General features: G+C 39.9%; 1 protein-coding gene across 1 annotated transcript; it reads left to right on the top strand.

The window, feature by feature from the left end:
• Nucleotides 1-550: 550 nt before the first annotated feature.
• On the top strand, nucleotides 551-27468 carry LOC306868421 (chromatin remodeling regulator CECR2-like). The gene is made up of 18 exons (XM_079414573.1): nucleotides 551-828; nucleotides 14006-14100; nucleotides 16308-16491; nucleotides 16609-16736; nucleotides 16834-16902; nucleotides 17033-17100; nucleotides 17553-17713; nucleotides 18946-19035; nucleotides 19124-19268; nucleotides 19883-20012; nucleotides 20185-20222; nucleotides 20340-20431; nucleotides 20513-20639; nucleotides 21018-21376; nucleotides 21515-21664; nucleotides 21773-22505; nucleotides 22623-24408; nucleotides 24559-27468. The coding sequence occupies exons 1-18, from the start codon at nucleotides 709-711 to the stop codon at nucleotides 24614-24616; spliced, it is 4533 nt and encodes a 1510-aa protein (XP_079270699.1). The 5' UTR covers nucleotides 551-708; the 3' UTR covers nucleotides 24617-27468.
• The last annotated feature ends 230 nt before the right edge of the window (nucleotides 27469-27698 follow it).

Raw genomic sequence — 27698 nt, 5'->3', positions numbered from 1 at the left:
TCACTATGCCAACAGCACTGTTTAAAAACGACTTTAGCGCAATAAATTACAGTGCTAATCGACTTTTGTGGATAAACAACAGCCACAATAGAGCTAATAAACGACTTCATGTCTTATTTTAATGCTACTTCAATTAAAAACTACTAGAAAAACCACTAATTAAACACAAAATGTCGGTGTAATGTATTATAATCCTATCTGTCGTTCACATCTAAATCAATAGCGAGGATTCTCCAATAATAACAACAGAGCAACTTCACTTTCAACGAAATTCAAATGTGTGTGCATTCCCTTTAAATGAACATACCACTTCAAGAGAAGGTAAGACACCTGACCGCAAAACTGACCAAGTACGATTTTTTTTTTATTCACTGTGACTCGATCAGGTCAGCTAGTTAGTAAAAATCGCTAATATTGTAAACAAGAGATATCACAAAAGTTTAGTTGGATTTGTTTTGATATCGTATTTGTTTTGGTGCGCGTAAACCCCTCTCCCCGTGGCAGATGGTAGCGCCCAGCCCATCTGTTCTACTCCTGTGAAATGCGGATTGAAACAGATTGTACGACTCTACGGGTCGCAATGGCTACTGCACCGCAAGGACAACAAGTTTTACTGTTCAGTTAAACAAGTCCTATGTGAGGAACACGCCGGACGGAATCGTCTAAGCCACACTTTTTAATGTGAGACACTCGTTGGATGACAGAAAAATGTCACAGGGATGTATAACTTCTGTGGAGGAGATCCAGTCTTGGTGGGAAGTCCCCGCCATAGCGCACTTCTGCTCTCTCTTCAGGACGGCGTTCAATTTACCAGACTTTGAAATCGAGGTAAATTATACCTGTACGCACTTACGCCTCTGTTTCCTTTCCACTAGGTTCATTAAAACGAAACTAACAAACTCAACTTGGCCGTATTTCCCAGCCACATGACTTTGTTTGTTACTTTAAACATTCACACTTTAGCGAGTCAACGTTAATAATTGTACGCCAACGCAATAAGTCAGTTATCGAGCGTTGGTTTATATAATAACAGAACTAAACCGACCAGACGTCTACTCAAAACACTGGACGAGCTGGCAGTTTGTGATTCGTTTTTATTTCAAAATTAGATTTTATTAAAGACAAAACTTGTTTTGTGTAGTGTTTGGTTTTGTCTTTGTTTATAAACTGCGTGACTGAGTTGGGTTAAATAAGTTATATATTGTAGGCTAGACTTTATTTCGCCTTGTTGAAATCCAACAAACTGTCTGTTCGTATTTTACCATTAAATTTAAAGAGTTTAAAGTCATGTGGTCATTCCTGTAAGACCTGTTTTCATTCTTTCATTTTGAGATTCACGCCGCAAGTGGCGTCGAATAAGATTGACTCAAACTTTCTAGTGACTGGATCACCTGGGCTTGTTTTGTTGTGCTGTGTTGTTTTGTTATAAAAACGGATTATTGGGTTACACGTTTATTGTTGGATCACAGGCTGCCTTCGAATTGGTCATTGTTCCATACAGTCTGTCTGTTTTGTTTGTGTTATTGATTTTAGTCAAGTTGACCTGCCGATGTGAATGTAAGCCAGAAACCTTTAAATTGAGTCGTTTTTACATTGACACCTCATTTTTTAACATCTCCCGCTTAATTTACATTTGGAAAGAACAGTGAATTTGTCACAGGCGCCAGTAAACTCGGTCCATCTCGACCCCCACATGTGTGAAACGTGCTGATCACTGGCTTTGTTATTGCAGGAGGGATTTGGGGTGCTGATCACCGCGTGCTACTTCCAGAAAAAAAGTTAACTGGCGTGATCAATCAGGAATTGCACATTAGAGATCAACTGATACTGCCCTGTTTATGGCGGATTATTTTATGATAGATTATTATAAGTGTCTGATATGCAGAAATAACTCCTTTTTTTGACTCAGTTTTTATTATTATTATAACAACACCAGTTATTACTGTTAAGTAATAATTATTGAATTGTTATGCAGCTGTTTGTTATTAATTTTTAAAGATTTATTGATGGAGAATTTTGTAATAACGTTTCTTGTTTAAGAATAAATTGATGTAAATTATTCAAACAATACTTTTAAATAATTTGCTTTGCCTGTAGGTGATTTATTTCAGAGACAAATTATGCCATTGATCAGTAGATTAACAAAATTAAATTGAAAAGTGAATATTTGTTTTAAAAAAAGACAAAGCTAGTTACTGGTTTGATTTTTATTTTTTTTTGCAATAATCCATCTTCCTGCATAAATTTACTATGTGCACAGTTTGGTAATCTTATTTAATGCAGTGATCGCAGATTACAGGCAGCGTGTGTCAATGCCGTGTCAAAGGATTTACATTCAGAGGGTGGGAGTCTGTGTCAGGCGCAAGTCATTGACCGTTTCGCGATTCATCCTTGCATCCTAATTGCATTCAGTGTAGGTGTCCAAGGTCATTCAGCACAAAAGCTCTCAGTCCCACTTCAGTATCCTAGTAACTTCGCTGCCGTGCGTGAATGGGACTGTGAATAATCCAATAGGTTGCTTTAATCTTGTGATTGAGATGTTTTTCAAGTCATCCCTCACATTGCGCCAGTCCTCTATTATAATCTCAATTGTCCCAGTTCTTATTAGTGTTGGAGTGGCTGTTGAACACGGTAAGGATTCTGTTGTCTTTGCATTACCGCAGAAGGTCGAACATGTTTTGGCATTGTAAATCCTTGAGTTCAGGTGCAAAAATGTTCAGTTGAACTTATTTTCTTGCATCCACTTTGCGTTTTTGGATTTCTGTCAAACTTTGTCATCTCATTTGGGTGAGCCAGTCAACACAAGTTGGTGGGAATGTAATCAAAGCAGATTTCCCAGCAACTCGCTGTAAGATGATTTGGTGATGCATCGGCTTAGCTGACATTTTCATGCACCTCACCTGTGTTTTCAGCCCTTGTTGATCTTATCCAGGGCCATGTCTAAAAAAAGCAGGTGGATAGTTCGGTAAATAGAACGCAAATCCAGTTGTAAGAGGATACAATGTATTTTACGTTGGAGAAAGCCGGCCCTATAAGGTGGCAGAATGCCTGGCTGTTTGTCTTAAATGAACATTTACTTTGCACGTTGATTTTCTCATTCAACTGATTTGTCATGTAGCCCTTAACAATCTCAGTTTAATATTTATTTGTCACTTAAATCAAACTTAGTCTTCTGAACATTTTATAATAATTATAAACAGGGAAAAGCCAAGTCAAGAATCTTGTTTTATCAAATAATTTTGCTTTATTTTGCCATAAGGCTGAAAACCACTACAAGATTGAATTTGCTGATGAGTGTCACAAGCTTTGTGTGTCGAACACAGTGGATATTACAAAGGCAATGATCCAGTGTGAAGTTTAAGGTGTTGGCCAGCTCCTATTCTTCTCAGGATCCGTTCCGGGGACCAACAATGGAGATTCTTCTTGGCAAGCTGACAAAACGCCTGCTTGCACATTGTTCCTTGGTTACACTTCACAGTCGCGCTTCATATCTCTGCCCTAGATGAGAGAAGGGCTCGGCAGGAAGAGGCCTTATTCGCTTGGGCTCTCTCCGTGCTCTTTGTCTGTGTGAAGCACGCTTGATTTCCTGGCAGTGTGGCTGTGAAACGAGCCCTGAAATCCCACCGCCTCCGAGAGCTGAGGGAGGCCGAGTCCTTCAGGATGTCCCCCCTCACCCCTCATACACAAACACAGCTAGAGGACAGAGCCAGCCAACTCCACACAGAGGATGAGAGTTGGTGTTTTGTTGCTTGTCTGTTTTCATATGTCTTCATTATCAGTTTGATGGTGTCTAGAGAGTGGGTGGATAATTGATCTGTGAGCATATGTTCTAAGCGTTTGCCTCCGCAAAAGATGGGATCAGGACTTAATTTAGTTTCTGAATTGATTATATTTGGTGGGCAAAGTCAGAAATGTGGGCAGCTGGAGAAAGACAAGCTCATTGAGCTGATTACTCAAAGTTCTCATTTTAGGGAACCAACCATCACAAGCACTGTTCAATTGTGTAAGAATTGACTGTGGTTGCGATCATTCAATCCTTTTAGTAGATTTGCAGCCATTTCCATTTCTCCTAAACCAGATGCCAGTTTGTTGACTTATTCATTTTTGCACTACTGTTCAAAAGTTTGGGATTGGTAAGAATTCTTTTGTTTTAGAAAAAAGTCTTGTGCATTTTGGCTGCATTTATTTGATCAGAAATAATGGTACGTCAAAGCAATTGTTTTTTTTTTTTAATTCCGTTGATGCAAAGCTGAAATTTCAGCATCATTACTCCAGTCTTCAGTGTCACCTGATCCTTCAGAAATCATTCTAATATGCTGATTTGCTGCTCAAGAAACATTTAACGTCATCAATGTTGAAAACTGTTGTGCTGCTTTATATATATTTTTTGAAACAAAACTTTTTTTTTTTTCCAGAATTCTTTGAAAATTTGAACGATAAAAAGAGCAGCGTTTTATTTTAAATAAAAATCATTTGTAATGTCTTCATTTATCATTTTAATGTTTCTTTTGATGAATAAAAGTATTAATTTCTTTAAATGAAACAATGTTACTGACACCAAACATCTGAGTAAATGAAATAGTCGCAACTATAAGTAGTCATATTTTAAGGAAATAGTGATAATTAAGACTTTAATTAAGTTTTAATTACAAAGTAAATTTGTGTAAAAAGGCTCAATTATGAGACAGTCACACTGTTTAATTATAAAGTCACATTTGATATAAAGTTGCAAGTTCTTGTAATTGCAACTTTATATCTCACAATGTAGACTTTAGGCCTAAATCTCAAAGTAACATTTTTATATATATATATATATATATATATATATATATATATATATATATATAAGTTGGTAATGATATACACTTGCTGTTGTTGAAGATTAGCAAAGATTAAATTTTTACAGGGTTTGATGCAGTCATCCTTGTAATTGACTTTTCATTTGATCCTCTTGTGGCTGGACTCATTTTGCACAGGTTTGCTAGTTGTTTCTCTGTCTTTTCTAATGAGAATCTGTGACTGAGCGAGTTTATAATTCAGACTAATTAACGCTTGTCTCTGTCAGAGATCACATAGGCCATTGTACAGGAACTCATTAAGCCTTTCTCAAGCTCTGACGTATCACGTCCACATGTTAGCTGACAGATGTTTGTCTCATCCATGATCTTTACATGGCAGAATTTTCTCGGTGTCTTCCCAGTGGATTATCACGGACTCCCTCCCTTTCATCTTCCTCATCTCACCTTCAGCTCCGGGTACAAGTGCCCCCTTATGCTCTTTCCTCCACCCAACTTGGGGTTGTGTGTTCTGCCAATGTTGAATAGAGCCTCATTCACGTTCCTCCTCGCACACTGCTGCTCCATCATTGGCCCTGGCATGAGCATGACTAAATCACAGATGGTGGCTTTCTTTGCCTCTCCCCCCGGAGAGCTGAGATAGTCGTAACTAGGTACTGGTGTTCGTCTGGGGCACCTTTTCTTTAGGGCCTTGCACTGCTTAATTGTAAAGGGAGATTTAATCTCAATGGGGCCTGGCGGAGTGGGAGCCGACAACGGCTCTTGTTTTGAAAAGCAGATGGATTAAGATGAGGAAAATGGATTTGTGTCAGGAGGATCTGTAGTGCTCTCTCGTTTTGCTCCAACACCGGGTGCCGATTGAGAAGGATGGCCGTGAGCACGTATGCACGTGCATGTGTGAAGCCTGTGTTGAATTAGCAGCTTTGATGTGTGAGGAGCTCATCCTCCGTAGAGCTCCTGTGGTTTTGAGGAGGAGGAAGTGAGCTCTGGCTGTGGGATTTGCACCGTAAATAACTGATGGGTCATCAGGCCTTGTTTCGGATCCCAGATGCTGTGGCTTGAAAAGGGCCGCTCTCACCCACCTTCATTCTGGATGTTTTAAACAATCTACTCCAGTCAACCAGATGAGAAGACTCACACATTTTTAACTGTACTGTTAGTTTGCCAAGACACGTTCTTGTCCCACACTGTTTGCAATGTGAATGATCTCTGTAAGTGTTCAGACTTAAGATTTTTGCCATTATACGATCAGTTGTTCAAAAGTTTTGAAGTCAAAGAATAAAAAAGGAATACTTTTATTCAGTTAGGACACATTAAATTTGATCAAATTTGTCAGTAAAACATTTATAATGATGAGATTTCCTTTACAATTAAATGGTGTTCATTAATATTTTGTATTCATCAAAGAATCCTTTAAAAATATGAATATGAAAAATGTGAAGTTTTTATCATACATAATTAGAAATGTGTCTTGAGCATCAGTATATTAGAATGATTTTTGAAGAATCATGTGACACTGAAGCTGTAATGATGCTGTAAATTCAGCCTGGCCATCACATGAATAAATTAGTTAAAATAAGTTATTTAACATTTTAATGTTTTACAATATTACTGTTTTACTGTATTTTTGATCAAACAAATGGAGCTTTGGTGATTATAAGAAACTTCATACAAAAACATTTAAAAATCTTATGACTCCAAACTTCTGCTAACATCTTTATTTTCTGAAGTACCAGACAGATTTATCAGCATCTCTGATTTCTCTGATACTAAAAATAGGGCTTTAAACCACTCGTAACACCTTGGCAACTGCATAACAACCACCTAGCATCATGGCGTCAAGTTTTGCATTAACTTTGCATTCTTCATTTGTTAAATAATGACCCCATGCAACAGTGAATCCATCATATGTGCACTTTTGCCTTAACGACCATATCCATCCACATTGTGATCACCAACTCCCCTCCCCCACTTCTGATTGACAGGTGAGGGCAGAAGTAAATGTATCAGATGGTTCCACATGGGGTATGGGTGGAGTGGGGTGGAGGGGTTTGTACTCTGTGGTGTTTGTTTCAGGCAGCTCCATTGTTGAAGCGCCCCATGGCTCCCAGTGTCTGTCTCCAGTTTGAGGCTGCAGCTCCACACGCCGTTGCTTGTTTGTTTCGTCTGGAATGAAATCGAAGCCCCCATTGTGATCCTAGTTTGTCGGGTTGTGTGTTAACCCGCTTAAGAGTGTGACTGTCAGGTGTTCCTCAGAGCGACGTGCTGTTTTTTGCTCGTGGCAGCATGATGCAAGAACCTGCTGAGAGCTCGTAAGAGCACGATGGGAAATCTGATGTTTAGTGTGTCATTGGGGATTGCAGCTCTCTCCCCGCAGACAGTTGAGTAGGTGGGGGCAGCAGCGATGGGGGCTCCAGCGGGAATGTCACCCTACAGGATGGAGTTGGATGGTGGGGGAGGCTGTGCGCATGAGACGTGAGGGACCCTCAGCCTACAGAGGAGGTGGCAGAGAGAGAGCGTTTATGTGTGTTTTGGAGGGGTGTGCTGGGGGGTGTTGATGTGCTTTGAGAGGCGAGTTTGTAACAATGGCCCGGCTAGACCCACTCATCTGCTCTTGGGAACAGTTGTTTGGAGAGAAGCCATGGTTGTCTTGTCTGTTATGCTTATGGTAATGTTTCCTGGTTGTGCTCACATCACGACACACTCTGTTCACTGATGTTAAAAATAGTCAATGTCAGTTTGCTCTGACCTCTTTTTCAGACCAACTCAACCTGAACTCTGAAATTGGACTTTCTTCTTGGTCTTTCTATGCTATAAACAATCAATCCCATCTTATTTTGAGTATTAGCCTACTACTACATGCTTGGCTTACAACTAGTTGCTAGTAAATGTAGCTTAATTCATACCTACTTTGCATACATTTGGGTTGACACTTTGGGCCCAAAAGTCAGACTTGAGTCACACCTAAATTAAGACTCAACTAAGACTCATAAGCAATTTACAAATTAACTTAAATTATGTTTAGGTCTACAATGAGAAATACTTTATCTGTATAGTGGAACTGTTTAGATAAGCAAGACTCTTCTATATTCTGTGTTATGAAAAAATACATTTTAATGAGTGGTATTTAAAGACGAAATAAGATTTTTAATCTTTTTTGTTTTTTCAAATGAATTCCCCATCCTTTGAATGTTGATTTATTCATTTTAAAAATAATGTTATTAATATAAAATTGCCAAATCTTCTATTTTAAAACTTCTAATATAAAAAAATATACATTTGTATTATACAATGTTTTTGTTTTTTTTGAAATTACGATTTTTACTTTAAAGGGGTCATATGATGTGATTTCAAGTTTTCCTTTCTCTTTGGAGTGTTAAAAGCTGATAAGATCCCTGAAGTTGCAAAGACTAAAGTCTCAAAACCAAAGAGAGATTCTTTATCAAAGTTAAGAGTCTGCCACGCCCTCCTAAAACGGCTCGTTCAAACACGCCCCCACATCTTGACGTCAAGATGTGGAAATATTTGCATAATGCAGCCCAATGTTCACGCAAAGAAAGAAGGCGTGGTTTCAGTAACCGCAGTAGTGTAGGGAGACGCTGTGTGTTTCTAGGTGAAAGCAAAAGCACTTTATTTGGGCTTCCGAAAGTAGATGCATTTAGGAATCATTAAGATTACTTACAACAGAACAGTAACGCATTTTATGGACAACCGTTTCGTGAACCTAGGAGAGGAGGTGATTCTGACTTTGCTATGACAATCTGGCGCTTCTGAATCGGCCACTGTATGTTTTGTTGTTAGTTTAAGTATTTGCTATTGACTGTTTAAATGTGTGTGTGTGTGTGTGTGAGTGAGTGTGAGAGAGAGGGAGAAACGGTCACAGAATTGCGGCTTGTGTGCAAACACATATGAGCTTCGTCACTGTGTCTGTCACGTGACTCTGTTCCCCTCTCGGGCTTGAACTGATGGTAAAACTAAGGACATTATTTACTGTCTGTCTTTACTATAATTTTGAAAGCTGAAGCTCGCGATTATGGAAAGGAGCGTTATATTTCCGACACGGCTTGTGGTGTTCGGCCAATCACAATGCACTGTGCCAGTTGGCCAATCAGAGCAGACTGCTCTTGTCGGAAGGAGGGACTTTGTAGAAAACTAAGTGTTTGAGAGAGGCGGGGCATAGAGGACCAACAATAATGTACAGTATATGAAAAATAATGTGTTTTTTGAACAATGAAACATGTCAACATATTCTGTTACACCAAATACACAAAATAATGATCTTTAAAAAAAAAAAAGCAGCATATGACCCCTTTAACTTTATTGACAAGGCATGGTTTAATCTGCTGACAATTGTTTAGCAGAAATACTTTAATAAACAGCGAGTATTGTAACATTCTTTCAAACTCATGCTGCCACTGTAAGTAATGAGAAGTTACTTTTTGGAGTAGTATTTGTTAATGTTTTGAGACTTATTTTTGTTCTGTGTTCATAAGTGTCATTGTGCATGTGTTAAGCCCCAATGCTCCGTTTTGTTTTACTTTTCCTGGCGAACTAGTCCTGTGTTAATGGTCCATACATAAGCACATTATTGCACCTGGTGGTATAGGCTAATATCCTGTTCAAAATTTTGGCAACAAGACCACCAAGTGGAGGCCACGCTAGAGACTTGAGAATATGGGGAGGCCATTGTGAGGGGAGGTTTCCTAGAGTTAATGATCCCCATTCAGTCGCCTGTGCAATGATCCCAAACCCTGGATGTGTCTGGCCACCCATCCATGGCCACCTGTTGCACCTGGACCTGACATTGAGACGGGTGGCCCAGCTCTGCCGTTTAAGCTGCCCTGCTCTTGACCCTTTGTAAAATTTGACTGGTGGGTGGTATGACCAAAATATTATTGAAATTGAACCCAAAAATATTAAGCATTTTACACAATCATATAATAATGACTAGTTATGAATTTAGTATTTAAAAATTTAAAGCTACATCATTTAATCTGATTATTTTGTGTTTTTTTTTTTTATTAAATAACTACTTTAGTACTTAGTTACAAATAGAAGACATTAAAAAAGTAATACACTTGTAATTTCACTGGATGAACCATAATTATTGTAAAAGTATACAGTATATATTGTACTTGCAGTAGAAAGGATAAATAGCTAGGGTTGTCATAGGACAGAATGTCTTGAAGAATGAGTGGTAACAATGCACTTTCTGACTGGTGACTTGGTTATCTGTGCAGTAACTTTATGCATGGTTAAGTTCTTGGGAAGAGAGGAACAATACCTTATCTGGATTGTATCACTCCACTGTACATTATGCTCAACCGCCAGTCCAGTCCAGCATTGCTCATCAAAATCTGTTGCACTGCAAAAAGTTATATGAGAAGAAAGTCTAAGTTATTTTAAGATCCACAGTTAGATTGTAAAAGCTGAAGTACATGAAAAATGTTAATTTTCTCATGAAATTAAATGCCTTCGTAATGTTGCTGTATTGTTATGTAGGTTGAAAGTGTGCTGTCAAGAGATACAGTTCAGGAAGTGGGGTGTATGTTATACAGATAGAGGAACATTCACTGTCTTCCTGTTGCTCCCTTACCCAACAAAAGCTGTTAATTGTCCATATACCATCTGTAGAGAGTTTCTGGTGTGCACCAAGGACTGATAGTGGGGGGCGGCACAATTTTGCCAAAGCTGTCATGGCAGATACACAAACCTTTATCAGTGACGTTCAGTTAGCTCTGAGACTGATAAAATATAAAACCTAATGATTTGATTAACTATTTTCAGTAGTGTCACTTCAAACATTCTTGAAATGGAGATGTCATATGACCTACCATGTCAGCCATGTTAAAGATTTGCTTGAACTATTAAAGGCATAGTCTATTCTTAAAAGTCTTCCTCTCTATTCCTAAAAAAATCACACGGAGTGAGTAAATGATTAAATAATTTTCATTGTTGGGTGAACTCGCTTTAACCTCAAACTTAAATGAAAATGTTACTCCTAATGACTCATCAAATGCTGTCGCTTTGGTTTCTTGCCCAACTGTGCTGTGCACTTGCCATACCTGTTTTGCTAGTTGGTTAAGAAAGAAGATTGAGGTCGGAGATCTTCAGGGAGCTGTTAAAGGAGACTTTGTGAAGGAAAAGGCACGCACAACATTAATTCCCCTTCTCTGCCATCTGAGCCACTGAATGGCACTTCAAAAGCGTAGTGGGGTTGTGTTAATCCCCCGCAGTCTGCCTCAGGTTTGAAGTGTGATCAAAGTCGAGGCTGCACTGATAGATGGGCCCACTCTGGCCCTCTTACTGTCAAGGGACCAGGAAGTTTTGTAGGCGTAACGGAGGATCTGAGGGATGTGTGGAAGGCCAGAAAGGCCCATCACTCGAAGATGATCCTGGATGTTCATGACAACCCCAAACACTCAGAGTGTGAGTGAGTTGTGAAGAGATACAAATAGATGAAGAGGTACAAAATTTGTCCAGCCATAAGCCTTTTTGTTACGGTGGATCCATTTCACCTGTGGACTTCCTGTCCGAGCAGACTGTCTCCTTCAATAAGGAGTTTCACGGACACTTTAGACTCTTTATTGAGTACCTGGAGGGCATAATCAATAGCTTTTAAATTGCTTCAACAATCAACCCAAAATAGCCTAATAGATTCAGCATGTTAAGCGATACCACTGACATTTTTCCTAGAGAACAATCTAAGGACAGTGCATTTTTTCACCTTAAGCACAAACGTGTCTCATCCTGTTTTTCAAGCTCTCCCTCTGTTTTTTTTTCTCCTGCTGACACTGGGCTCCTGGTTTCCGTGCCTCTCCGCAGCCAGGAGGTGTGTGAGCTGACCCTCCATGACCCCGTTCTCTCCGTCATTTCTCTAGAGAGAAACAGCAATCTGCAGCTTGAGTGAATCTCTCAATGAATGGACGGGCTGCCTCTCTTGCCCTTGAGTTAATTTTGTAGTGTCACTCTGCTCTGAAGGGGTAAAGGGTTGATGCTTTATACGTGAGCTGAAAAGTGCTCCCTGTTGCCTGAGGGACTGAGCGGCTCGCTGAGTCCTTGTGAAAGGAAAGCAACCACAGTCGCTAAGTTCCTTGAGATGCACCAGTGATGGAGCACTGGCCATTTACATTTCTCGATTTCTCCCTCTTTCTTGGTGACATTGGGCATCCTGAGGAGAGAGAAGTGCATGCTGGGTCAGCCTAGCCGTGGCTGTGGGCTCATGCTGTCGCTTAGCTTCTCTTCTGCTCCTTTCAGTAGGCTGGAGTTTGCAGTCCCACTTACTGCCGCTTCATAAACCCTCAATTGCTGCAACACAATGGAAGAAGACAGGGGTCAAGGTTAAACCACAGTTCCATCTTATTCGCTTTATCAAGAACCTGGAAAATTTTTGAGTGCATTTTCTGTGCAGTTATTCTTAAGGATTTTACCATACATCCAACCCGTTATGTGTTTAAAGTCAGGTGGTTTCCAATCATACTTTCGTACTCTTGTAGTACTCTGTTGTTAATTCATATTGACAGTGACTTATTGCTTTTTATATTGTTTTATCTAATGTTTTCATAGCCTGTTCAGATGTCTAATTTGCTTTGAATTGTCATTAAGCTGAAGCTTTCATCTAGAGCAAATTGCAGTACACCAATTATTGCGAAAATCCCTTCAGAGCAACCCAGGCTAAAGTGTCTTGCCAAAGGTCAGGATGGTAATAGCTCATGGATTGCCCCTCGAAGGTACTGAGCCTGGTGCCCAGATATTTCATGACTTGGCTACGTAAGATGTTATGATGTAATGCATCAGTTTGCTTCAGGAATAAGAACTTCTGACCAAAGCTGTGCCACCGTTGGTACTTAACCTTCACATGAATCACAATTGTGAATCACATCACAAAGTATGATTAAATGGACCTTAAAAAGTTTGATTTTAGTTGTACTTAAGCAAAGAATTGTCTTTTTGGTAACACTTTAGTTTAGGTACTAATTCTCACTTTGAACTAGTTGCTTATTAGCATGCATATTACTAGCATATTGGCTTTTTATTAATCCTAATAACACACAAGTTAATGCCTTATTCTGCATGACCATATTGTAGATCACTTAATCCAACCCCATACCTAAACTTAACTTTACTGAAGTTTACCGAGGCAACATCATCATTAATAATTTGGCCCCCAAACTAAAGTGTGACCATCTTTTTAAAATTAAGATTGACCAGTGATGGACGATAAATTGCTTTAGTCCAACTAACTTCAAACTTTTGAAGTCCAAGGTTGAGAAGCAAGGGTGCCACAATTTGGAAAGGCTTGGAAAATTTGGTCATGTTAACACCACTAAACTAAAATTAACTATACAAGTTATCGTACTACAATTGGGCTCTGTGTTGTGTGCTTGCAATGAAAGACAGAGTTAATGCAAAAGGTGCATTTAATCCTTTTAAATATTTGCATATTGGATTGTGTTATTTGTGCTTGGACAGATGAGGATTGTATCTTTCCTGCATGAAACCCACTGTAGCTTAATTATTACTGTACATACTTAAATGTACTTACTGTGACATACCCCAACTCTATGTGCTGATTAACCAGTCGAAGTTGACCTTGGGCTAAATGTCACTAACACACAGGTGAAAATGGTGTGGAAAAGTGCTTTGTAGTGGTGTAGTGGTGTAATCTTACAGCTTAAAAAATCTAATTAAGGTGACACCACTTTCACCCAACATTCAGTGCACATTTAGAAGGGGTTTTAAACATGTGGCTCTTGCAAACAAAAGAGGTTTGTCAGGTTGGTTCCTGAACTGGCTATGGTTGAGTGCTATCACTCTACAGGCAGTTCCTTGTAACAGCAATTTGTCTTTCTCTGGTTTCAGTCATAATGCATAATTACAACCTTAGAAGGTAGTCAAACATGATCTGTTATTGCATCCCTTTACTTTTAGCTTTAGTAAGAGTTTTGTAACAGGAGGTTATATTGTTTCGCTGAAAATGTCAAACTACCATATGAAATTCATAAATCCACATTACTACTGTGAGTACCTCACGCTATGTGGCTTTAGTTAGCCACAACATTTTCTCATCAGTGAAAGAGTGGTTTAAAAATGTCAGGCTGGGCTGTTAAAACTGATATAATTTCATCAGTTTGTAAAAGCAGCTGCTAGTTAAACTCTACCCTGCTATACTTGCTAACCTCCCCTGCCTGCTGTTCTCTGTTTGATAGGAACTTGAGCAAGCACTACTGAAACAAGACCAAGACTTCCTCTCAGACCTCCTCTGCTCCCTGTTGAAAGGATGCTACCAGCGAAGAGACATCACGTAAGCGCATCACCATCAGTATTTCCTGTTTCTTCCTTAGTCACAATGCAACTGAAGTAGCGACAGTTCTGTTCTTCCATATTATGACGTATATCCGAGTAAAACTGATTAATGAAAAAAAATGTTGGACAAGTATATTTTAATTAAAAATTGTGATGTCAAAATAAATTATAAAAATTAAATCAATTTAAAAAAATGCTTAACATTCATTTAGAAAATAATTTAAAAAATAGAAAATAAAGCTCAGTCAGTACTTGTGGCATAATGTTGATTTCCATAAAAAGTGATTTCCACTTACCCCTCGTTTTCTTTAAAAAAACAAAATAAAATAAAAATCTTTGTTTACAGTGAGGCTCTACCAATGGAAGTGAATGGGGCCAAACTTAAAACAATAACAATTTTAATTGTATAACCACAAGACTAAAACAGTATGACTATTAACATGATTTTAGTGTGATGAAATTGCTTACTAAATTCATTTCACAACCTTTTCTGTGTAAAGTTATATCTAGTTTTACAACTTTATTGCCATGAAAACATGATGACCTAAAATGACTAAAAATTATTTAAACATCTTCACAGTGTAAATAGTACACAAATTTTAACATAATATAAGTGTTTTTATAAAATTAATTTTCACATTTCTTTTAAATCCATCTTAAAGAATTGCCCCATTCACTTCCATTGCAAGTGCCATGCTGGAACCTCTTTAATCTCTAAACATGCGATGAAACTCATTTGTTTAGCATTATGCAACAAAATTTGTTGATTGTTTAACTTGCATTTAACCTAAAATATACCTTTATTGAGAGTACTGTCCTTTTTTTTTGATAATTTAGCAACCCTCATCTGTGCTCTTGAAAGATCTTGCGCATACTATTGCCCAACCCACATCCTGTGTTTGACTCGGAATCCATCTCCATCTGCATGTGACCAGTTGCCCGTAGTAGCGCTGTAGTCGTGCAGCTAGGTTACCTGCAGCAGTAGTAGGTCAAGGGGCCATGGGCCCCATCCCTGTAAAGAGTGTGAGTTATTGTGTGAGTCAGTGCTGTGATGAATGACTGGCCCCTAAAGGGAGCTCCCTTCCATAGTGATGCCTCATCAGCAGCAAAAAGAAGTCCGGTCGATGACTGGGTAGGCAAGAATGATCCCTTTTGCATACTCAGGCAGGCCGTTAACAGGACGCAGGGTTTTATTGGATTCGACAGCAACTGGCATCCAGGGGGAGGCCGCAGGGCACTGGCCTTTCACAGAAGTGCCCTTTTCATTCTACATGTGCTAAACGGCCCAGCAGAATGGGGGAGGGAGTGTTACGGATGAGAGAGAGAGGCAGAGAAAGATGGAATGGCAGGGGGCCTGCAGCTGTGAGGGAGATCATTCTGCTTTCTCAAGATAAGCCTATTCTTTCTCTTCTTTCTCGCTCTCTACCTTCTCTCTTGTTGTCCAGAGGCTTACCCTTGCCCCTACGTATTAGTACCAGGAATTGGGTTTTGGGTTGATCGAATTGACCCCACCTGGAAAAAACTTTTTTTATATATATATAGCCCATGTCATCACAAAAGGACATGGTAATATATAAATCATATGAATAATTTATTTGTGAATTATCATAACTTAAAATCGATGTGAAAGACTGCTGCAAAGTAGGTTAGATATTTTGTGTTGCTTTACGTTCATAAGCAAATTTTGAAATATTGAATATAAATTGCTGGATGGAAACAACAAAGTTGTGAATAAAATTGTTCAAAAACTTGATTCGCTTTAGAAAACATGCACACATTGCAGTGTAAATTCATAAATGGGCATCCAAAGTGTCATGTGACTGCATCAAGACATTTGACTGAATAATTCACTGAGAGCACTGGCAATGATTACTTTCCAGAAATATGTTAACATGTTGTCGCTTCCAGACATCAGGCCAGCAAATATCTTGTTGCCTATTGTTAGCAAACTTAAAGATTGTCAGGGCATTTTGTCTGCATTTTGAAAACTCCTAGAAATTACATTTACTAGAAGAGCCACAGTGGCCTCTTCCATCTTTTTTTTTTTTTTTTTTTTTTTTTTTTTTTTTTTTTTTGGACATATGGGATGGAATCCCAGCTTTATTTTTTATATTTTTTAAATTATTTTTTTTTATTTTTTTTAGTCAATTCTAGATATATACATTTCAAACCCAAATATTCAGTTTTTTTTTTTTTTTTTTTTAGGATTCAGTCCTTTAGCAGTTACCTGGAAGACATTATCAATTACCGCTGGGAATTGGAAGAAGGGAAGGCCAATCCACTGAAGGAGCACCAGTTTGAAGAGCTGCCACCCCGCACACAGGTGGAACTCTTGCACAGACTCTGTGACTATCGTCTTGATGCTGCTGATGTCTTCGACAGGCTCAAGGTAGCAAGCTTGTCATAGTAAAAAACAGATACAGCTTTTGAATTTGTTTGTTTAATACTCACCATAGCAGAAGTGATCAAGATGTGGTTTGTCTAAAATAAATCCTGGGTTTTACAGGGCCTGGATTCAGATAGTTTACGTGTTGAGCCTCTGGGCCAGGATGGGAATAGGGCCCTCTATTGGTACTTTTATGGTACACGGCTGTACAAAGAGGAGCCAGTCGAAGCAATGTCTCCCCAATACAGGTATGGAGAGGTGCTTTCACAAAGGCCTACAAGAAACAATGGCATTTATATTTGTTAGTGTATATAAAAGAAACCTTTGCAAAAAACATTTTCACAGTGACAATTACGACAGAGAAAAGAAAAGAAGAGGGAGGCCACCAAAGAAGTCTGAAGATAGACTGGCCACGTAAGACCTCTTTAAACATCTGTTTAATGCAATGTATTATATGCTGTTGTACAAAGACTACTTAGTCATAGTTTGGTGCTTTGAAGTTGCATTATTTAGTAAGATAAGTGTCTAATTTTGCTTGTTTTAGGGAGGAGGAGGGGGAAGACTCTGTGAAGGAAGAGGATGAAATTGTTGTGGAGCCCAAGCCTGTAATAGGTGAGACACTGGAAACAAGTATTGCTGCTTTTAGATTGTTTTAGGCCTGAAGATGTAGGGTTATTGAAGCTTAAAGTGCCCAGGGCGGCTGTAATGCATGTCTGCTGCAATGTGCATGAAATGCTCTTTCAGCAAAAGCATGAAATTTGGAGCTTTCATGACATAAATTGAAATGAAATGCTAGTAACTGTGCCAGCAGTTGTAGCTTGGTGAATAGAGATTTCTAAGAGATCAAAGCTTCAATCTACTGGTTGGTGGCTAAATACATTTAGTAGCAGCTGACAAATTATTATCAGGATGCTTTGGTTTTGTTATAAAATTCTTGTATTTTGTTAATTTGTAATTTTTGTGTACTTTGGAGGTTTTTAACTGATCTTTGAACACGAATAATCCTTGATATTGATCACTTTTGAATCTGTTAATGATGTGATATTTGTGTAATGTATTGTTAGAGCGTGAGCGTGGGGCCTGGTCTCTGGTGTGTGACACAGAGGAGCAGTGGGTCAATCTGGCCGAAAGTGTTAAGGACAAAATCTCTCCTCAGGACCGGCACCTGCACCGCATCATCACTCAAAACTTCCTGCCTGAGATCAGAAACATGATTGAACACAAGGTGAGACAATTCACTCTGTCTGATTGCACCTCATGTGATACAATCATGAGTCAAACCGGGATATAGGTTATAATCTTAATAGAGATTGCCATCTCTATGGTGGCATATGCAGTTAAGCAATGTCAGTAAGATGTTTAAATGTTTCTTTGAGAAGTCCTTTGAGAACAATTTGATTAACCTCTTGTAATTTAGAAAACATGAATAAAATTATTTTTAACTACTTTTATTAATATATATTTTTAAATGATTTCAGTTTGAAATGTATTGTTCTTAAAATTATAAAATCAAGAGTAATTATCTTCTACACTGGCTCGAGATTAATTTGCCGTGCAGGGTCCATTGCCCTTAGGGACAATTGCAAGTACTCCGGAATAATTTCAGAGGCACTGAGTATCTACATAGTGTTTATATCAAATATAATACTCAAGTTTAAAGCCATTTCCATATTAGATCATTTTCATATGCATATAGATAATAGATTAACTGATATTTGCTTTATCTTACCACTGAGAAACTGTCTTTATCAGATGCATGTTGATATGCACATTTTACAGTGGTGTTGACATGTCATTTCCGTGGCTAATCAAGACCTATTAGAGTGTCTGGTTGCCATAACTACCATGCTCCCAGCAATCACCATTACATACCCTCACTGTAAAATGTACGTCTTGCTTCAGTGCTTCCAGCATTATGCAACTTCACATTTTCCACACCTGTACATAGATCTGTAAAGAACCAGATATTTTCTTTCGCAAGCTTGATGCAACGGGTTTTAACTTGGACAACTGCCTCTTCAAATCAAACCCATCCACCCACTCTCTCACACATGCACACAAGCAGTCCTCACAGCCCTGTCAGAGTCAATCCATCTAGCCGTCGTCATGTGGCAGGCTCTCACCTTGAAGAGAGCTGGAGCATGGTGATTGACGGCCTGCAGCGCTGCAGGTTTTTTGACCTCTTTAAGTGGTGATACCACAGACACTCCATCTTCTAGCATGGGATTAAGTGTTGTAGGGTAATGCACAAAGCTGAAGATCCTGAATATACTAAGATGGGGGCGAAGATGGGCCTTTGTCGCCATGGGCTGTTTGGTTTTGTGATGACACCCTTTAACCTTCCTTCAGCCTCTTGGTTAAAACAAAGGGCATATTCGGGAGGGGATGATACCCCCTCCCAAGTGACCTACCTGACACCCACATATGTGTATAACTGACAAGGTTATTCTTCCCCAGGAGAAAGAGATGAAGCAGAAGCTTCTGAATCCACCCAAGGAACACAACAGCTATCGCCACACTGAACAAAATGGCAGCAAAGAGAATGGGGTTGGCTTTTTTAAAACATGTATCAGCACTTTCTTGTTTATCTATGTGATGCAAGCTATGGTTTAATTTATGAATTTGTGCCAAGTAGACACGAGCCACAAATGAGGTGGACAAGCAGAAGGAGGAGGACCTGGAAAGGCAAGTCCTACTCGCTGAACAACGCAAAGAAGAAGAGAGACTGCTTCAGGAAGAACGGGAGAGAGAGGAACAGGAGAGAGTCAAAGCTGTCGAGGGTGAGTCACCTGTGGCCGGTAACCAACCGGTGACCAAAGTTTCCTCAGAAGCGTGATCAAACACACACTGACGCTAAAGCACATTCTGTGGTCTTGTCTCAACATGGTGGTTTTGAAGTCAGCATGCTTTTAACCCAAGGCTGCTTTAATCATACAAAGAGCTGAGCTAGGGGAAATGATCAACCTCACTCCTCGTGAGAATCATCCAGCTCTGATATCCCCTGTCAGCGGGTTAATTAACTCTTGATTGTGCTGCTGCTGATGGGCCTATCCACATTAATGTATTATGGATGAAGATCGGGCCTGCAGTTCTCTCCAGTGGTTTCTTCCTCGATCTCTTTTAATCCTCCCAGCAGGGTGTGTCAGTCAGGGCCTTTAATATCAGCATATAAAGCACTTCTCTCCTTTATCTTGCCTGTGCCCTTTGATCAAATGTGCCTTCTAAAGCTGCCTGATGAATTGCTCATATTACAACTTGATTTTGTTTGCAAACTTTTCATCACCTTGGCCCAGGCAGAAGTGGGCTGGTAACAAGTGCTCTAGTAATGGTAATAAAAAGTGTAAAGTGCTTTATTATTCTGTCATTCACTGATGTGTTTTTCTTTGTTGTTCAGAGCGTGCACGTAGAAGGAAGCAGCGAGAGGAGAAGGCCTGGTTGCTCTCTCAAGGAAAAGAACTTCCCCCTGAGCTGCTGAATCTGGAGACTCACTCACCTAGTCGCCGAACACGTCGCACCAAAGAGTTGTAAGGACTTTGTTTTAGCTTTCAAACTCAGTATTAGCTTTGAATTTTGCTAATAGTCTCCTAACACACATTTGATGTTAATTTTACTTTTACTTAGTCAATGTGTAAACTTTTATGTGTAGTTCCGTGTGGTTGTTGCTATTTGGTACTCATTTCTCTTTCTATATTGTAGTTATGACATAGATGATGATTACACTGCTCTGTACAAAGGTATGTTTGGACAATGGTGTTTGTGTTGTGGTCAAACCACAGTGTTTGTTTCCTCAATCACTACTTACAGTAAAGTAGAAGTTCCACTGAAATAATGTAAAATTATTTTCTTGTCAGTGTTGGAGGCCCTCAAAGCACACAAAGATGCCTGGCCTTTCATGGAGCCTGTTGATGAGTCTTATGCCCCCAACTATCATGAAATCATACAGGTGGGCATACAAGATGTTATAAAGAAATTTGTTTTACCTTGTTAAGAATAATTTAAAAAGTTACTTAAAATGTTTTGTCAGACTCCAATGGACCTGTCCACCATTGAGAGAAAGCTGAATGATGGGGAGTACGTTGCTAAGGATGAGTTTGCGGCTGATGTAAAGCTTATGTTTGAGAACTGTCTGGAATACAATGGAGAAGAGAGTGGTAAATATGATTTAACGCTGTTTTGTTGCCAAGTTAAGCAGAAGAGCAAAGCAGAAGTGAAACGGTTTAAAAATAATCTGCTCAACAAAATGTAGGAATGTGTAGCAGTGTTTGAAGATTGATGAGCAAAGCAAGAATGATTAATAGAGAGTGATGGAGCTGTCCTCTAGTGCACCAGATCCTGCAGTGCCACGGAGACATTCCAGCCCCGCAGCTCCCCTCCCTGGAGCCATTCATCCATCAGAATGCACTCCCCTGGGGGTGGCGGGGTCAGAGGTCAACTGTGGTTCTGTGACCTGGTTGGTGTGCTTGCTGTGCATGGGGAGATGAGATTGTGTGTGAGTGTGCACGCTTGTTTACCTGTCTGTATCTCCTCAGAATACACAATAATGGCGGAGTCCTTGGAACGCTGCTTTAGCCGAGCCCTACTGAAGCATTTCCCTGCTGAGGATGGCGACACGGACGAAGAGTTTCATGTGAGCAGTGAGGACCGTGACCGCAAGGATAAGAAGAAGAGCAAAAGTCACAAACAGTCAGGTCCTGAGAGCTTGATCAGAGCCACTGAGCAAGTTCAAAAACGCAAAACATCCAATAGTGGGAAAGGAAACAATCAGCAACAAGACAAACCCAAATCTGCTTTACAGTACCCTCCCCCACACTACACCAATGGTCCCCTACATCCTCATAACATCCATCCAAGACAGCAACATGCTGGCATGCTACATCCTGCTCAACAGGTTAGACTGCACTCTCTACACAAAAAAAATTGTTTATTGTTGACAGCTGAAACGACAGTTTTGAATTATCATAAAAGTTTTTCTGGAGCACTACTTATTGACGGTACTTCATAAGAGATGTGATCTTTTTGCCTATAGTTTCAACAACCTGCAGGTCCTTTGGGACCAGGAATGTATGCTCAACGAATGATGATTGACCCTCAGTATCCATATCCTGGACAGAGACCCCTCATGTCCAGGCCACCGGTGGACCATGGAAGTCAGCATATACCTCAGTACAACATGCAGGTATGTAGTGATCTTCATCCAGCAGTATTAGATTCAGTCCCTTAAAATTTGTTAACTCACATCTTGAAGGTTGTTTATAATGGTTTTCTTTCTTTTATTTTTAATCAGGGTTCCCACATAAATGGTCCACATCTTGGTCCTAGATACCCAATTGGACCTGATGGCCAACCACTTCAACCTCAACATCAGCAACATTCTTATCCTGGTCCTACTCATGGTCCTTCTCTTGGCCCAAGGCCAATGACCCTTCAGCCTGGAGGTTTCTGTGCCCCTCCACCTGAAGGCAACATGTACCCTTCACAGCAACATCCAGAAGGGCAGTCCATGCAGCCTATGGGGAACCGGTACCCCAGGCCAGGTGTCCCAATGCATAGTTCCTACCCTCCTTATGGCCCCCATAGTATGAACGTGCCTAGGATGTGGCCTCCCATGAACTATCATGGGCAGTCGACACCTGGTGGACCTATGATGCAAGAGCAGAGTGCAACAAGCCAGCATCCATACAATAACAACATGATCCATCCTCCACACAGTACTGGTTATGCAATGACAAATGGTCAATATAGAATGCCCTCTGTCAGCTCCCAAAGTCCCATTGGCCAAAGACCACCAGGGGCCCCTCAGGTCTCAAGGCCACATTTGGCTTCCATGCTTGATAGCCCAGAGATGATTGCCCTCCAGCAGCTCTCGGCCTCATCGTCTCATCATGTTGAGAACTTTCAGCCTGCCCCACAAAGTGGTGGTAATGCTTCTGCTGCATTGTCTTCTCCTGAAAACCAGCTCATCATGCCTGTTAGAGATAGTGCTGCAGACATCCAGCACACTCCCGTATCCCCCAAAGGTAAGAGTTGATATTCCTTTCCATATTTTGGCATTACAATATTGCTTTCAATAAAAATGGGATGTGCACCTGCAATGATCTAAGCGCATATTAAAACAACATTGTATATCCCGACAGGTTCAAGTACAAAATCTGGTGATAAACCATCAACTGGAGAAAATTCTCTGACTGAAGCTGACAGCCGTTCTCATCCCAATCCAACAGAAAAATCTGAGCAACCTTCTCTAGGAACAGCTCTGGCATCTGTGTCCAATTCAAGCACGGAAGGTCCCAGTCAGAATGAAGAGAAACATAGACTGTTAAATCTAGAGAAAATCCACAATGATAACAACCCAAATTCTCAATCCCAACCAGGTCCCCCACAGCAAAAATCTGTGGATGACTCTTCATTACCCCTAAATGGTCCTCAGTCAATGTCCCATAAAACCCCAGATGAAATTCCTCAGTATCACTCTCAACAAATCTATAAATATGTTCCACCACAATTTATTCAGAATGGTTCTCAGTGGCAGTCTCAGAATGTTCCTTCACATGTTCTGCAGAATCTTCCTCAACTGATGGCACAAAATTCATCTCATCAGTATGCTCAGAACAGCTCACCGCAAGTACCGCACAATGGATCAGTCAGAGGGCCACAGGCAGGACCTCTTCATGGAATGCCACAGATTCCACCTCAGGGGGGTCAGCCTGGTGTTCATCAGCCTGCAACACTCAGCTCTCTACCGCCTAGCCACCCTGTATCACATCCACTTGCTCAACCCTCTCCAGCAGATCAGGGTGACCAAAGGCCTTGTGAGCCTACCAGCAGGAAAGTGTCAGGTGGGAGTACAGCTTCCAAAGATAACAGCAATGCTAACATGAGAACTGATTGTGCCAGCGGGCTTTACAAACCACAGCCCTTCAATCCAGAGTCACAAACCCAGCTAGGAAGGCAGGAGCTAGCACCCCTTCACAATCAGGCTCCTCCAATACACTCTCAGGTTTCAGAGAGTAACACTGTGACCCAATATGGTACAACTGAGCCAGCACATCAACACTTTGGCCCACAGATGGGTAGAGGATTACACCCGCCAAATCACCAGGCTTACCCAAACCAGGGACCTCCATCACAGGGAAATAACCCTCATCAAAATTCTGTACACTATCCTGCTTATCACCAACAAGGTGTTCCATACCAGTATCGCATGGCCACACAGCATCCTCAAGGCCAATCCAGCATGTATCCTCAGTTCCAGCAGCAGTTCTATCAGCACCCCCGACATGGCAGATCTGGATTTCCATCTGAGGAGTGGCCTAGACCTCCATACCAGCCTCAGCACCCAATGATGCCCAATTCTTACCCATCATCCATTGGAAGTTTTAATGGTCGACACAAGGACAATAGCATGTCTCCACATGGCTCGGATGGATCTGTTGGGAGCTTAATGTCTCCTAGTCCTTTACCCGATGGGTCCCATAGCAGTGCATTGGAAAACAGAGAGGATGGCAGCCCTCCCAAGCAGGCAAGGACTGAAGAGCCTTCTGAACGGTCTGAGAGCCCAAAGGAGATCTTGGACCTGGACAGCCATAATGCAACAGCCCGACATCGTACTTCAGCTCAGCCACACCCCAGTTTCCCATATGGGCCTCGTGGTATGCATCCCAGTATGCAGCAGAGTGGTGCTCCTCCACCCCATATGGTGGCAAGTGGGCCGTATTCCGGCCAGCACTTTCCCAGTGGACATTTTGCACCACAGCATCCTCATCCACATTTGATGGAAGCTTTACAGAGGCCTCAGCACATGCCTTTCTCTCCAGGCCAAGCTCGTATGGCTATGTACAGGCATTCAAATGTTGCAGGACACTTCCAGGGAATGATGGTTCCTCAAAGAGCAGTAGTTGCAGAACACTTACTTCGCACTGGGTAAGATATCTCATTTATCTCTCAGATCTTATGATATAATTGATTTGGATCCAGAAGAATGATGCACTTACACATTCATCTACATTTGTCTATATAATGCCTTCACATCAATTTTCCTTATCTTTAGTAACCCTTTTTCTTGTCTGATAGGCACCAGATGTTGGGTACAGCATCTCCCAATGGTCCAGGTAATAAACAAGGAGTATGAAAAGGAGGATTTCATTGGAAAATCAAGGAAAATGTATATCTTTTACAACAGTTACATCCTGAATTATACAAGACAATTGAGACAACAGCAAAAATTAGGATGATTGTTGATATGATCATTTGCTGATCCAGGCAAGTTATTTTATCATTTGAAGTCCTGATCCTCAAGAATGCTCCACTACCCACCTAGAAGACGTTTTTGAGATAGTGATAACCCATCCTCGTCTGGATTAGGCACTCCTTTGCAGTGAGGAGGAAAAGGAACAACTCGCAGTACCAAGAGGTGGGATCATTGACCAAGGAAGAGCTGTGAATCTTCAGTCCTGTTTATTGCTCAAACACTGTTTGAACTCCATAATACTGGTCTGCAGCTTCTCTTCTCAGCCTGGAATGTCTCTTTGGCCTCTTTCCCTACAAAGGAAAAACATCTCCAATTTCCTTTGGATTGGTTGTTACTTGGGAAGTAAACAATTTTTTTTCCAGTCAATGAGAAGAGCAAGATATGATTTACCAGTTCATGTTCTGGTTTAAAGTTAAACTCAGGTGTAGTAAATAAGGTACTGGGCCTACTGGAGCTTTTCCAAGCTCTGTGGACAAACTAGACCCGGTTGCCTTCAAGTACTTGTTGAATGTTCTGTGAAAGATTTTAGATATAGTAGTAATTCAACTTAAGGAATAAAAGATGGATCTTGTGCTCCACTGGGAAACACCTCACCTGGAGTGTTTTAATGAGGTGATGTTCATCTCAACTAAAACACAGTATCCACTTGAATTCTAGTGATGTGCATTCTTTTAATGCCACTTCAATTTGAAGATAATCTTTTTTTCTTAGACTGGCAAAGAACTTGGCTGCTTGTTTGTTATGCACTAGGAATAGTCTTTCATACTGGAATTAGTGGCCTTGGATATAAATTAGATGTGTGCTCCTTTGTATGGGACTAAATTCTAACTTTTCACTCAAGTTGTCTCTATCGCTGATATATTGTCTTGTTCCATATTCTTGTGTCCTGCTAGTTTATGTGTGCACCGAATTAATCAGATTTCAGATACTGAGGTAGCCATCTTTCTAGTAATCCATGGATTTTGGGATTCCTTGAAGGCTGGTTTATTGTTTTCACCTGATATCATTCATCACTGGTCATCAATCTTAAATTTTATTTAATTTTTTTCACATATTGGAATGTAAATTGAATTTGTCACAATTGACAACCAGCTGGAGTCGCAATACTAAAAATGCATTAGATGAGACGCAATACTAAAAATGCATTAGATGAGAGAATATATATCAGCCTTAAAACTTGTAAAAGTACCACTGTAGCTCCTTTTATCAGATAGGAGAAATGTCGACGTGCTCATATTTTACATGAATGCTTCCTCTTTTAATTCAGTGTACTGAATGTGTCCTCAGGGTGTAGTGGTTTTAATACGGGTATTGTCAATAGAATATTCATTGAAAAAAAAAAAGAAATGAAATTTCGCTGGAACTGTGATTAACTTCAATTCATCTGTGATCTTCAGTATAGACACAGGAACCGGGCAAGCAGTACTTGGGGTTAATGGTGTTCTTTGAATTAGTTTTAAATGTTTGTTTTTATCCTTTTAATGGGGGGGAGAAAGGTTGATCGGAAAATGAACTAGAATGGTTTTGTTCATTTTAATTGCTCCTACTACTGTTGTCCTGCACTAAATGAATTACTTTGAATATCTGCTTTTTTTTTTATTGTTCTCTTGGTCTGTCTGTAATACAATTTTACTCTGCTCTTGTTGACAAACCATTGAAAAGAAACAGCAATTTGTGAGAATATGGCAGCAAGAATATCTACCTCATAATGCCAGAATGTGGCACATTCTCCATTCCCTTCATAGACGCATGCAGAGATCTTTTTTTTTTTTTTTTTTTTGTACACTTGAATATCCTTTTTTTTATGATTTAAAGCTTGATCCGTAACATGAACACTATATATAGCCTTAATATGTTCACTTGCAAAACCAAATGGTAATTATTAATTTATCAGTGCCAAGTTTGAACATGATTAAAACATCTGCATTCCACTTTTTGAATGTTGGTGTTTACAACCATAAGTGAAATGAAGGCAGCATCCTAGAAAGTTTTGCCCTCATTTTGTGGAATCCATGTTTAAGTGGAAAAGAGGTTGTACACGTTTGTGCGAAGGATTTGACAGTGATTTTTGTGGTACACTTGAGATCATTTTTTCCCAGAAACCTGTGATGATGCAAAATGTCAGACTGTAATATTTTAGTATTTTTGTAGACGTGAACTGTTTATATGTATTTTATGAACTAGGGATATGGAAATATTAGCAGCTGTAAGATGACATGGACATTGTCCACCATTTTTTAACTGTCTTTGCTCATAAGTGAAGATGTATCACTTTAGTAGTCTGTCAGAGGACTGTCCTTTCTCCACTGTTAATATGTAAAGGGAGGATTTAGCTGTAACGGACTACAAGAATGTGTGCATTTTGCTGTGTACAGAGGTTTTTCTTTTCTTTCACCTATTAGTGTGTATTGGGTAACGGAACTGTATCTCTTGAAATCCAGCCTTCCACATCTCTGCTGTCATTTAGTCTGTTTGTACTAGTTAAGAAACTAGTTGGTTAAATGTGAATCATATTTATTTGCTCTATGTTTTGTAAATTCTTGTCTTTTTTAATATAAATGTGTTCTTTTGTTTGTTTTGAAACGGTTCACTTTACCTTGCATCCAAAACGACACCTGTAACTTTCATTATGTGACGTGAACAAGTTCTTACCTGACTGACAAAGTATTTTGGAAATGGACCGAAGTATTTTCTATACTGTACATTTCTTAGAATAAATTACGTTTCATTAGATGTTGCTCTCAATTTTATGTTCATTTCCCCTCCTAAAAATACAGTGCACTACTAAAGGTGACGACAGTGACATTTTACTTTGATTACAACATGGCGTTTACATGGTGGTACTCCAAAGTACTAGAGTAAATGCCTGAAAAACCATGGTAACTTTTTTTTGATAACTCTCAGTTGGTACTAAGCTTTAGCAGGTATGACCATTATACATATACTGTATATAGATAACCGT

The sequence above is a fragment of the Barbus barbus genome, assembly GCF_936440315.1.
Source record: "Barbus barbus genome assembly, chromosome: 50".
In the NCBI taxonomy this organism is placed as follows: Eukaryota; Metazoa; Chordata; class Actinopteri; order Cypriniformes; family Cyprinidae; genus Barbus; species Barbus barbus.
This window is presented reverse-complemented; position numbering and strand designations above follow the sequence as displayed.